Raw genomic sequence first — 13,380 nt, 5'->3', positions numbered from 1 at the left:
TTTCACTAAAGAAAAAAGGAAGAGTTAATATGATCCAAACTAAAATCCTCACGAAAAGCATACCTTCTACAATACCAGAATTATGTAGCAGCACATCAAATCAGAAAACCAGGTGATCGGGTTCAATCCTGTTGTTTACAGATGAGACTACCGAAGTAAACAGAGATTGAAGTGCTTTGCTCAAAAAACGGCCAGATAGGATGGCATGGCCTCCTCAACACAATGCAGATGCAGGTGGGTGGAGAAGGCAGAAAAGCATCTGCAAGAGCAAGAAAGTGCTATGGGCCTAACACTTAGATAAGGAATTGTTAAAGTTGAAAAATGCAAGAGTAAAAAGACCACGTTTCTATTCTTCCTTATTTTAGTCCAAGTCTGTACATAAACCGTTTACACGTCACAGTGGTGTGATCTCAGCTCACTGCAACCTCCACCTCCCAGGTTCAAGTGATTCTCGTACCTCAGCCTCCTGACTAGCTGGGACTACAGGCGTGCGTGCGCCACCATCCCCAGCTAATTTTTTTATTTTTAGCAGAGATGGGGTTTCACCATGTTGGCCAGGCTGGTCTCGAACTCCTGGCCTCAAGTGATCCACCCACCTTGGCCTCCCAAAGTGGTAGGATTACAAGTGTGAGCCACCTTGCCTGGTTGAAAGGATGCTTTTAATTAGCTACTCTTGATAATGGATTTATAAGACCCAATCTTAGAAGCAGATTATATTATGATTATATCCTAAGAGCTAATGTTGGAGAAAGTCTAGATTATTAACAGCATGACTTTGTTGTCAGATAGATCTAAGTTAAATGTGACCCTGGAAGTTTCTGAACCTTTTAAAGTCTCAGTTTCTTCATCTGTAAAATGAGTATAAACTTTCCTCTTGGATCACCTTATTATAGGATCAAACCCTATAAATGAGTAGTATCAATTATTCTTATTAGGATTACTATTAATCTTTATAAGGTTCTTCATCTGTCAAAATGTAAAAAAAAAAAAAAACGAAAGTTACACTTAGGAAGACTGTGAAGATTGCAAAATAATGTATAAAAAAAAGCACCTGAGGCTGGGCATGGTGGCTCCTGCTTATAATCCCAGCACTTTGGGAGGCTGAAGTGGGCAGATCCCTTAAGGCCAGAAGCTGGAGACCAGCCTGGCAATACAGTAAAACCCTGTCTCTACTAAGAATACAAAAATTAGCCAAGCATGGTGGCATGTGCCTGTAATCCTAGCTACTCAGGAGGCTGAGGCACAAGAATCGCTTGAACCCACTTGAACCTGAGGGGGTGTGGAATGGGGTGGGGGTGGGGATTGCCATGAGCTGAGATCAGCCTGGGCAACAGAGTGAGACTCTGTCTCAAAAAAAAAAAAAAAAAAAAAAAAAAAAAAAACACCTGAGACACAGTAGACCATATTTATGAATTCTCTTCCTCCTGCTATTCCTGGCTCTGCCATTTATTCTGTTATTAGTTTCCCCTTCCTACCTCACAGTTCTCTTATTAAAACAAATGACAACCTCAGGGGAAAATTACAATAAACCTCAATTAATAATAAGTGTAGTTTAATAAATTACTTTTTCTACCCTAATTTATTCTGATTTCCCCAAAGTAAATTCAGCATTTTCACTTACCTTTCCACTATATGCACTGAGTCCATATGTAGTCAGAGATTTTCCTCCAACCAAAACAACATCATCTCCAAATTTATAAGAAGATTCAAGAAGTGATTCAACTGTGAAAGGAACTGTTTCCATGCTCTCACGGTCTCGGTCCCACTGGAAGAGGTCTCCATCCAGGGAAGGAATGATCATCTTATTCCCAAATACCTAAAACAGAAGCTAACTTTTTTAAAGGGCCATAACATTAATTATTATTTTTTTCTTATTTCTCCCAGAAAAATAGAAGCATCATACCTTTAAAAGAATAATAGTAATTAAGAGCTGGAGTCTTGATCCTGATGTACTCCAGCCTCCTTCTGAGTAGCACATGAAGCAGCGCAGTCCATCAACCAAAAGTAATTTAAAAGAACTGCCAATCACTCCCAGGCCCTACACATAGTACTCTAGTAAGATTTTTCTCAAACTCAGTTTACTATGGGCCAAAAGGGTCCCATAATGGTAGGTGAGTTACCAAAAGAGAGTTTTATGATCAAGTGAGTTCAAGAAGAGGTTACTATAGGAGCTCTTATAGCCATTAGTATGTTAATGTGTAACATGATTATGTGTAATATGTGTAATATGAATATTTAATGTGTAAATAGATAATATATGCAGTATTTTCTAGGGCTATTTTTATCAAGGCCAATTACTGTCATAGACTCAGCTCCAAGGAACACAGGTTTAGAGATACTGATTCAAGTAGTGTCCCATCCCTTCTTTCATTTGCTTTCTCAAATCTGCAATGAGCTAGAAGCCTGGTAAGTAAGCTTACTGGTTTTGTGTTCTCAGTTGCCCTCCCTTCTTTTAACAATGCTTATTAAGGGCTTACCTATGGCCTGGCACATTCTGATGGTTGGGATAGATCAGTGAGCAAAGCAAACAAATCACTGCCTTTGTGAAGGTTAAACTCTGGTGTCACGAGACAAACAACTTAATAAATAAGTAAATTATATGGTATGTTAGGTGATAAATGCCGTTAAAAAAATGGAACAAGATAAAGGGAGAATGGTAAATACGCATGGGGTGGAGAGGGGATTATCAATAAAGAGCTTAGGGTAGACCCCACTGAGAAAGTAACATTTGGGCAAAGTCTTAACGTGAGAGAGTTAACCATGCCAGGCCAGGCTTTGCAAAGGCTCTTAGATGGAAGCATACCCATCATGTTTGAAAAACCACAAGGAAAGTGAACAGGCTGAGAGGCAAGAGTGGAGGCAGAGAGAGCAGGCAGAAGGTAAGAGGTTAGTTGATAAGCAGTAGAGCTGTTTAAGGTAGTCATGTTTGGGATATAATTGAAAGGTAAAGCCAACAGGATTTCATGGTGGATTCTCTTTATGGCATGAGCAAAAGAAAGGAGTCCAGGATAATTCCAAGACTTCTGGCCAAGAATATCTTATCTCTTCAGTAAGAGTTTTAGTACATGTCTTTGTGACATTGACCTTTGGCATTTAAAAAATGCATAATTTGACCTACATCAATTAATGACACAATTATTTTCCTGATTAGGCTCAAAACTTTAGGAAACAGGAATACGAGAGAAGTAAGAGTTAACACAATTTTTCTACATAGTTTTTTGTTCTTTAAGCAGCAGATTGCTTTCTTTAAAGGGATACTTACTTGAAAACTCGCATACAGTAACTGAGAGTTCTCATTTGGTGTTCAACTCACACATCTACTTTGCCTCAAACCTGGGGTTTTGGAAGACAGATTAAAAACCACTATTCTAATTCACTTCTTTCTTTCATTTTCCAGTTCAAATCCTTATTATTTTCCAGTTCAAATCCAGTTCAAATCCTGCCTGAACTACTATAATAGCCTCTTTACAGTTCTTAACTGGAAATTTCCTTAATCTTCTATGTATCTTCCAGATTAATCTCTTTCAGTCAGAGTTAAGCTTGTTATGACACTATTCAAAAATCTTCAACAGCTATTATCTTCTTACTAAAGACCCCAAATCCTAAAGATCCAAAATCCTTTAGAGAACATTCAAAGTCCTCTAAAACTGACCTTAAATAAACCTTTCATCCCTGTCTTTTAGTTCTCCCCCAATGGGTGGAAATCAGGCATGGTTATTTAAACACAACATTTAAAGTTACTGATATTGTTCAGTTATGTCATTGTCAATGTCATTTCTTCTTTCTGGAACATCCTTCTGTACCAACTTTGTCCACAGAAATCCTATCTAGCCCTCAACCTAGCATCATGTATTTTTTTGCTTTGAAATCTAAGAAAATTTTGGCAATGTAAGTTTAGTGACAAAAATCTTCCCATTCCTTAACTTTCCTTTTTGCTGTAACTATAATCCGAGACACCGTGATATCCTCAAAAATTGTTCACTGTACCTCCAAGAAATACTTACCAGGTCAGCTAATGTTTATATTTATGTTTATACAGTGGCTGTAAAAGTAGTGCACTCATACCCGGTGCCCAAATTTTGTTATCTAATTTCATTCTCCACCAAAAGGAACCAGGGCTCCTCAGAGAAATGGCAGATTCCAGGGCTGGGGCAGTGTAGATGTGAGATGAGCCTTTACCATCTTATTCTTTCAAAAAACAAGGATGTGCTTGAAAAGGGTGAGGGCCACTGGCCAAATCTGGGACAATTAAGCACCAAAATAATTAAGTACTGAATTTTTTTAAATAGGAATTCACATGTTCATACCAATAGCAAACAGATAAAATAAATAATATATGAGGGAAAAGGAAGGGCTGGAGTTGGAAAAATTAGCATTTTGCCACCATCACAGTAAAGACTGGGTCATACCAGAGTCAGCAATGGTGCTAAACTGAGGTGGAAACTTTGATGAAGAACAGAATATCTACATGTTCTAGGGTGTCTCCTTACAGAGTACTTATTAGTTACAAGAAATTAAAAAACAAAAGTTATATATTACATAGTGGAGATAATACCTTGATTGGATAACCAAAAGTAAAAATCATCAATGAGAGTTAGATGCCCTGAGAGAGACTGCATCACCTATGTAGTATTCCAGCCAAGAATGCACAACCTGAATCTCAGCACAAAGAAACATCAGGCAAGCACAAAGTAAGGAAAATTCCATTTTAAAAATAACAGAGAAACCATATTCTTCAAAAATGTCAATGTCAGATAAAGAAAGGGTTGTGAAAAAAAAACTAGATTAAAAGAGGCTAATGTGACAAATAAATGCAATATCTGACCCTAGACTAGATGCTGTACTAGGCATAGAGGATGCTATAAAGGATATTATTAGGTCAACTGACAAAACTTGAATATGGATGGTAAGGCATTGTATTAATATAAATTGATAATGCTTATAACTTTTGTAGTTATGTAAGAGAATATCTCTATTAGGAAATATACACTGATGTATTTAAGAGTAAAGGGCCATGATGCATATTTAACTTATCCTCAAATATTTCAAGAAAAACAAGTGTGTATGAGGGAATGGGGGAGAAGAGTGAGAGTGGGCAAGAGGACACGGGCAAGCATATAAAGCCGGCAACCAGGTTGGGGTAGGTAAAGTCTGAGCACATAAGGTTTTTTTTTTTCTTTTTTGGTACCACGTTTATTGTACAACTGTCTGTAGTTTGAAATTATTTCCAAACAAGAGTTTAAAAACAAAAGAAAGGTACTCAAGAGTCTTGCAGGAGCTCTATAATCAAACTCAAGACCATATCATTAAATGAAGGTTTACCATAATTCTAGACATTTAAGGGTTCCTATTACTCATTACTGAAAAAACATTTGATTTTCAGTAAGTTCTCAAGTGACACTGGTATATACCTTACCTAATATTACCTTAGAGTCTTAGCATAACTATTTTATTCTTTGTTTCCTTCTATTTCCTGATAATAGATAACAAATTTTATTCTCAAAAATTAAAACCTTTATTTTTATCTTTTGTAGAATGTCCAACTTGAAGTTGCCATTAGAACAAATTTAGGTCAGAGTATGCACATACCCTATAATAACAATAAGTAGTATTTAGCCGATATGATCTTCTATTTTGAGTTACATATCAGATAGAAAATCAAGTATTTACCATTATCTACCTCCATATTATGTTAAATATTCTATATTTTATTTACCAGAACACTAGATTCAAATAATAAAGTTAAAAATAGATATTTTAATTGGTCATCTCAACAGTAGTATTAGGTTAAAGTATAAACAGAGAAAGCAGGTGTGCATGACTAAAAGAGGAAGAGGAGTTAAGTGTGTCTGCAGTAAACAGATAGCATTTATTTTGACTTATTTCCTCTTCCATTAAAAACCTCTTTTCCTCTAAAGCAGTAGCGGGTCCTTAGGGAATACAATGTCTCCTAAGTGCAAAAATCAACTGCCAAACTAATATGAAATAGAATCCATTTTTGCCCTAAGGATGGTCTCTGCACCTCCAAAAGTAAAACCAGCCAATCAACCAACAGACTGACCAACCAACCTTATCTTCAATTAAAAATATAGTTTAAAGATCCAAGATTTGATATCATTGACCATACTGAGAAAACTTCCTTATTTTAAAAGTTAAATGCTCAACAGCATTAACTCAGTAAGTGCAAAACACAAAACAACAACAAGGCATTATGATTCAATAATGAATCATCATGTCATATTTCTGGATTGTGATTTTAAAAGTTCACTTTTAAATAGCTGCTCTTCACTAATTGGTTGCTTATGAGTCATACACATGGCTGCTGACCTTTGTGCCAATCTTGTCAAGTCTTTCAGGCTGCATATGTGAAAGCAGATGGAGCTTTTCCTTGAGAGCCACAGAAGCAATATATGCATGCAGTTCAGGTACAGAGATGACATCACCCTTCACAATAGCATTACCTCACCCCCTAAGCATAGGAATGAGTCACCCGATAGTCAGCTGCAAATCTCTTGGTAGAAAAAAATGTAGGTTACGGTGATGCATTTTCACATCCCACTGATTTGTTCATGTAAGCAGCTATTTGTTCTGATTCGCTGCTCTGCATCTCAAACTTATTGTGTGACTTGCTTCTCCCTTAAGTCATTTTAAAAAGTCTAAATTTTTGTATTTATTTTATTTGTTTTTTCCCTGTTCATAATTTAAAATAAAAGGTGCTAGCAAACTCCCAGAGTCTATCTGTGTAATCATAAAGCAGTTTAGTAAAGTAATTCCGTTTCTGTTTCTTAACAAAACCTAAGTGGTACAATGAATACCAGTGGCACTTGCAATCAGGGACTTCTATCTGAAATTAAAATGTGAAAATAACTTTAATTTTAAAGTGGAGGAAGGAATTTCATATGAGAAAATAAAGGAAGTACTACTACTAAAATGAGCACTACCAGCAATAAAAACAAAATTCCTCTAACCATAAGAAAAAATGTTTTCCATTTGATTCTTCCCTATTTTTCTATGCAGCCAACCCCTCTCCCCAACTGACTCACACACTTTTTGGAGTACATTCAACTTTATTTTAACTGGTTATAAAAAATTTCAAGCATATAGAATGTGGAGATTAATAAATCCCCATGTATCTATCATCCAGTTCCAACGATTATCAACATTTTGCCAACTGTTTCATCTATCTCCGCTCACCTACTATATACTTGTTTACTGCAGTAAAATCATCAAATTTTAAAATTTCTCCTATTATCTCAAAGATCTACTTTATGATGAGGAATTCCAAGTCTACATATTACATCTGATTCTTTTCCCTCCACAAAGGAACTTCTTTCAACCCCTTTGTTATGCACTGATTTACTTGAGAAACCAGATTATCTGTCCTATAGAATGTCCCACAGTCAGGATTCTACATGTCATTTAACTTGTTCCTTTATTTCCTATATTTCCTGAAAAGTATGATTAGACTTGGAGCTTTGATCTGATGCAGGTTCAGTTGTTTTGACAAGAAGCCTTCGTATCTGGTGCTACGCACTTCCTATTACATTAGGGGTCTACAAACTACAGCCCATGAGCCAAATCCAGCCTAATGCCTGTTTTGTAAGAAAAGTTTTATTGGAACACAGCCACACATTCATTCATTTATGTATCTGTCTATGACTGCTTTCTAGCTGCAACTAAAGGCCACATGATCCTCAAAGCCTAAGATAAGCACCATCTGGCCCTTTACAGGAAAAGTTTGCTGGCCCCTATGCTATACCATATTAGGAGGCACATAGTGTTTGCATGCCCCACTTTTAATGATGTTACTATCAATCACTTGAGTTTGGGGGAGTCAGCCTGATCCCTCCATTTAAAGTGTCCCATCAACTTTTTACCATTTTAGTATTGCTTGATGGCCTACTATTTCAATAAAAGAACTAGAATAGCAATTTCTAATTTTGTCATTCTTTCTGCATTTATTAGTTAAGATTTTTCTTTTTTTTTTTTTTTTTTTTTTTTTTTGCTTTTCTTTTTTTGAGATGGGGTCTTGCTCTGTCGCCCAGGCTGGAGTGTAGTGGCGCAATCTCGGCTCACTGCAACCTCCACCTCCCAGGTTCAAGTGATTCTCCTGCCTCAGCCTCCCGAGTAGGTGGGACTACAGGCGCCTACCACCATGCCTGGCTAATTTTTTGTATTTTTAGTAGAGACGGGGTTTCACCATGTTAGCCAGGGTGGTCTCAGTCTCCTGACCTCATGATCTGCCTGCCTCAGCCTTTCAAAGTGCTGGGATTACAGGCGTGAGCCACTACTCCCGGCCTAGTTAGGATTTTTCTATAAAGAACTTTTCCTCATTCGGTTTTGGAAGCAGATTTGCATACACTAGCATTTTCTTGATTAGTGACTCAGGCATTAAACACTCTCAAATCCCAAAAATTGTATCCAGAAGTAACTCACCCACTATAAAATTGAAAATTGAAAAGGGTTCAGGAGACTTGGTGAGACCAGTGTGTTCCCTAACCAGGAAAGAGGGAAAAGGAACACACTGGCCCTGATAGTTAACAAAAGCCAAGTTCTGTGTATAAGCTAAGAAGCAACAAGGTTTAAAAAGGAGAAGAGGGGGTAAGAAAAAGAGTGTGGCAAGATGCAGACTCACTGAATGTAGAGATAAGGAAGAATGAACATAGGCCATGAAGAAAGAGAGTGTAAAACACCAATTATCCTAGAATATTTATTAAAGGGGCACACATCCCTGCCCCACCTAAGAACCCCAGAGAGCATTTCTAGGATAATACAATAACATTCTTACAATATTTACAAATAAATAATTCTTACAACTTACAAATAAAAAGATACAACTCATTAAGATTGGGAAGATGTGAAATACATGAATACACCATTAATGTTCTCACTTGTAAGTGAGAGTTGAACAATGAGATCACATGGACACAGGGAGGGGAACAACACATACTGGGGCCTGACGGGGGTGGGGAGCAAGGGGAGGAAGAGCATTAGGACAAACACCTAATGTATGTGGGGTTTAAAACCTAGATGATGGGTTGATAGGTACAGCAAACCACCATGACACATGTATACCTATGTAACAAACCTGCACATTCTGCTATATCCTGGAACTTAAAGTAAAAAAAAAAGAAAAAGAAAAAGAAAAATATGCCATTAAAAATGCTAAATTGTTGACTTTTTTATTATCTGGAAGTCTCCTTTGCCTAGAACAATTACTTTCCTAGCCATACTAGTTGTTTTGCAAACCAAGGTGACGGGGCAACAGCACACATCCAAAACATAAAATCAAGATGTATCCATACCAACCAGACCAGCTGACTGCACCTCATCCAGCCCCATCCCCTGGGTCCCTGACTCTACTACTCATTTACTATGTGACCTCGGATAAAAACGAACACTTCACTGTTTTACAAAATGTCTCACGTTTCCTTATTTCACTTGATTCTCAAAATCGCTCGCCACAACTAACTTAAAAGGGATTCCTTTTTGGTCTTCAACCACTGACTAATGCTTTTATCACTTTGGGCATCCACAGGCTTCCTGCTTTTTCCCACTGCTTTCCAAGTTCCCCAGTTGACAGTGGAAAGGGTTTTCTGATGTTCTGTTTTGCTGCAAAACTTTCAATAAGACTAACAAATCAAGGAGTTGTTTGAAGAGGCATTTGCATTATAAATCAGTTATCTCTAATTATGGAAGTATTTATATTTATACATATTCATAAAGTCTTCACACCAAGTAGCAGATGCAAAAATCTGAAGGAAAGCAGGATAATCCCTAAAATCCTACTAAAACAAATCTATCATTGAAACACTTTTTCTCTCAATTTTCTCTAACTTATCAGTCTCTCTCAATTTTAAAATGTTGGACTTCAAAGCTTTGGTCATAGGTCTTCTCACCCTATTTTCTTTCAAGGTGATTGATCTTCTCAGTTCCCATGACACAAGCAATTCTAATTTTAACTTCAGCCCAGACTTTTCCTCTGTCAGCACAAGACCCATAAAGTCAAATGCCTTCTTTAGCATCTCTGCTTGGAGAGCTCTCATGGTCTCTCCCAACTCATATCTAAACAACGCATGTTCTTCCTTTCTATACCTGTTCTTAATTTACTACTAAATCCTCCTTTGGTCTTGTAATTTTATCTTCCTCGTTAAACGTCTTTTGAATCTGTCACTTTACTTCACTCATTTCCACTGTCTCCATCCAGTCTATCATCCCCATCTGAATGACTACCATGCAGTCTCTTAACTAGTGTGGGAGACTAGAAATAGTCTCCCAATTTCTGCTGTTGTTTCAGTCCATTTTCTACAGTCAGAGTGATCTCTTCCACTTAAACCTTCAATGGTTTCTCATGGCTCAGGATAAAATCTGAAATGTCTAACATAGCTTACTAGACCCTGCATAACCTGATCCTGGCCTATCTCAATGGGCTCATTTCGGCTACTCTCTCCCAACCCTCATTCCTGTTGCCATCCTCAACTTCTCTCAGTTCCCCAAACATGCCATGATAACTCTCGCCTTAAGGCCTTGAGATAGGCTATTTCCTCTCCCAGCATAATCCTCCCCCTCCTCTCTATCCATCTCTTGCCTCAGTAACTCCTGATCATACAAGAGAGGCCTTCTTTGACCATCAGGCTAGGTAAGCACTTATGCTTGTTAGAGTCTTTCTTTGTGTTCTATCCTGCCTTGTGCCAGTTACCGCACTCAATTGCATTATTTGTACTATAATTATTTCATATTTGCCTCCCTAGCTGGCTCCACACAGTACCTTATAAGTTCTAGAAAGGCAAGAATCACATCTGTCCTGGGCAGTGCACAATTCTGCACGCCTCCCTCCTGCAATCCCGCAATGCTGAATTCAGTTTTGGATGTGTTAAGTTTTGGTGCCTGTGACTATCCCACTACGGTTGTCCTAGAAGCAGTTTAGATGCTCAAAATGTGCTGAGCTACGTGCTAAGTATGCTCTATGCAAGATGTCTTTGAGTAATTAATCTCCATAAAGCACATGAAGAATTATTAGTAGAGAAAATACAAATAAATTGGTAAGCATTAAGGTATTTTAAAAAGCATTATATGTTGGAAAGAGGGAAAGATGTAAGTACAAAGATCTCGGGTTGAGTCTCACCTTTACTATATCAGATAAATCTCTGAACCTTTTTGATCCCCGATTTTATCATGCAAAAAATTAGGGTTAATAAGAATATTTACTTCACAGGGCTATGTAAATGACTAAGAATAGATATCACTTTACAAACTATAAAGTGCTACTCAAACAAAAGTTTATGATCCAGGGCTGCTTACTTTGAACTTCTAAGGTAATTTGTATGTGTTTATGTGTATATATACATGTATACTTATGAAAGAAAAAAGTTAAAAGCAAAAATATAAACTCAGTCTAGCTCATGTGACTACCTACAATTCATTGTGAGCTTTATTTTATTCTCTATTGGAAACTTCAGGAGAGAACTATTATTCATGAATACAAAATTTCAAAAATAACAAAAGCTTTTTGAATTCTAGAGAATACCTGCTCCAGAAGTAAATTAAAGGCGGGAGCAGACAGAAAGCTTAATTATGCAAGGTCAGTTATTTCTTTCCCAAACATGGATTCACATCTGTTTAAAAACAAGGCCTCAAAACCAAATAAAGATTAATTCAGTGTAGAATATATCAAACTGCTGCAGTTTTTGATTTATCAGAAAGCTCTATCAAGCCTAAAATTCTTTGATTATAACATAAAAACTCTAATGGATTGAAAGTACTTTATTAATCAATAAAGACAATCAGTGCTAAAGAAAAATTAACAAGTATATGTCTGTATATTTTAATTCTTCAAAAATGATACACTTGAATGGAACATAAACAGTAAATCTTAATTAACCAAAATGAGCAACTGACTACACTACTAGATATCAGAATTGACTATTTGTGACTTAAAAAAAAAAAGATGCTTCAGCATTGTTGTATTATGGAAATATATATTTTTACTTCCCTGGAAACATTGGGGAAAGTAAAAGGAAGACTGTTTGATAAAAGTAAAGGGTCTCCAGGAATCATACCTGAAAGACAAGGGAAGGGGCATCACCATTAGATGATGATGCCCTAACGGGAGGGGTAATGAGATTGTTCAGCAGATCCGGGTATTAGTCAGATTGCATCCCAAGTGATATGCTATATGCTTAAATGTTGAGAAAAACCTCTGCAATGATTTGGTATTTATCTTAAAAAATGTAAATTAGTACTCAAGAGCAGAGAAATATCAAGTTGATAAAAATTGTTTAATTCTGCCTTTCACTAATTTAATCAACCTACAAAACAAAATGCCTCAAGGGAAACTACCAGACTAGCTTTTTAAGCATACTTCTCACAGTCATGATAAAAGAACACTGATTTTAATAACTATCTCTGCCTTCACCTAGATTAATATATATTCATGACATAAACAATGTACATGAAGAGTCAATTTCCTAAAAAATAAAAATAAAAAATAAAAAAACCAGGGCCAAATCAGTTTCTCCTTTGGTGACATGCAATGCTGGGATAAATTAGCTTAGTTCACAGCACTGCTTTCAGCCATGCTAAGGGATTAATATAACAAAATTAAATTAAAGCACTGTTTCATTTCTATAATTAAAAGAAAAGCAATTAACCCAGGCAATTATTTAAATATTGGCTTGCTACATGATTGACAGCTATGCTTCAAAATAAACTGCCATCTTAGATGACACAGACTCAAAATGTGCTAGTTTGCGTGCAAATGAAAAACTGCAAAACAACTTGGACAGCTTTCAGTAAAAGTAAGAGAAGCTTTAAAAGAGATTACAGATCCTCTTTTAATAAATACTTAAAAGGGTCTACTAATAGACTCTTTCTAAACAAATCAGTAACCAGTAAAGCTGTACCCTTTTCAAAGGCAGTCCCACTTTTCAAAGCCCTTATATTAGTGGAATGTAGTCTGATATGGGGAGGGGGAGGAGGCTGGAGAGCACCAGCATCAGAGCTGTCTGTTTCTGCACCTGTCTGAAACAGAAAGGCGGTGTCCCTTGGGGAGAAACATGCCTAAAATAAAGCAAAACCCCAAACCTTATCTAAGTTTAGACGATAGAGTTGTTTGTTCTTCTTAAGAGGAAAAAAAGGGCATATTTAACAGAAAACCAAAACAGAAAACAAATATGGTATCTCTAAATAAAGATAAAGGTATTCATCTAAGTACAAATTAGTTATATATACACAATTACAATATGCATTCTGAATAACAATAAGGAAGGTCTTCATATTTAAAAATGAGTTCCAAGACATAAAGAAGTAGATAGTTCAATCTACTTAGATTTGGTGAAGTGATCCAAATGTAGCCCAGAGATCCTAAAGAAAAAACGATGC

General features: G+C 36.6%; 1 protein-coding gene across 1 annotated transcript in view; it reads right to left on the bottom strand.

The window, feature by feature from the left end:
- Window positions 1-13,380, bottom strand: part of EIF2AK3 (eukaryotic translation initiation factor 2 alpha kinase 3) — a 74,728-nt gene that overhangs the window by 37,136 nt on the left and 24,212 nt on the right. The window contains exon 3 of the mRNA XM_001140984.6: window positions 1,622-1,816. Coding sequence (XP_001140984.3) covers window positions 1,622-1,816 — 195 coding nt within the window. The remainder of the gene's footprint in view (window positions 1-1,621; window positions 1,817-13,380) is intronic.

This window comes from Pan troglodytes, chromosome 12 (genome assembly GCF_028858775.2).
Source record: "Pan troglodytes isolate AG18354 chromosome 12, NHGRI_mPanTro3-v2.0_pri, whole genome shotgun sequence".
NCBI classification, from domain to species: domain Eukaryota; kingdom Metazoa; phylum Chordata; class Mammalia; order Primates; family Hominidae; genus Pan; species Pan troglodytes.
The sequence above is the reverse complement of the archived record's forward strand: the minus strand, read 5'-3'. Positions and strand labels throughout refer to the sequence as shown.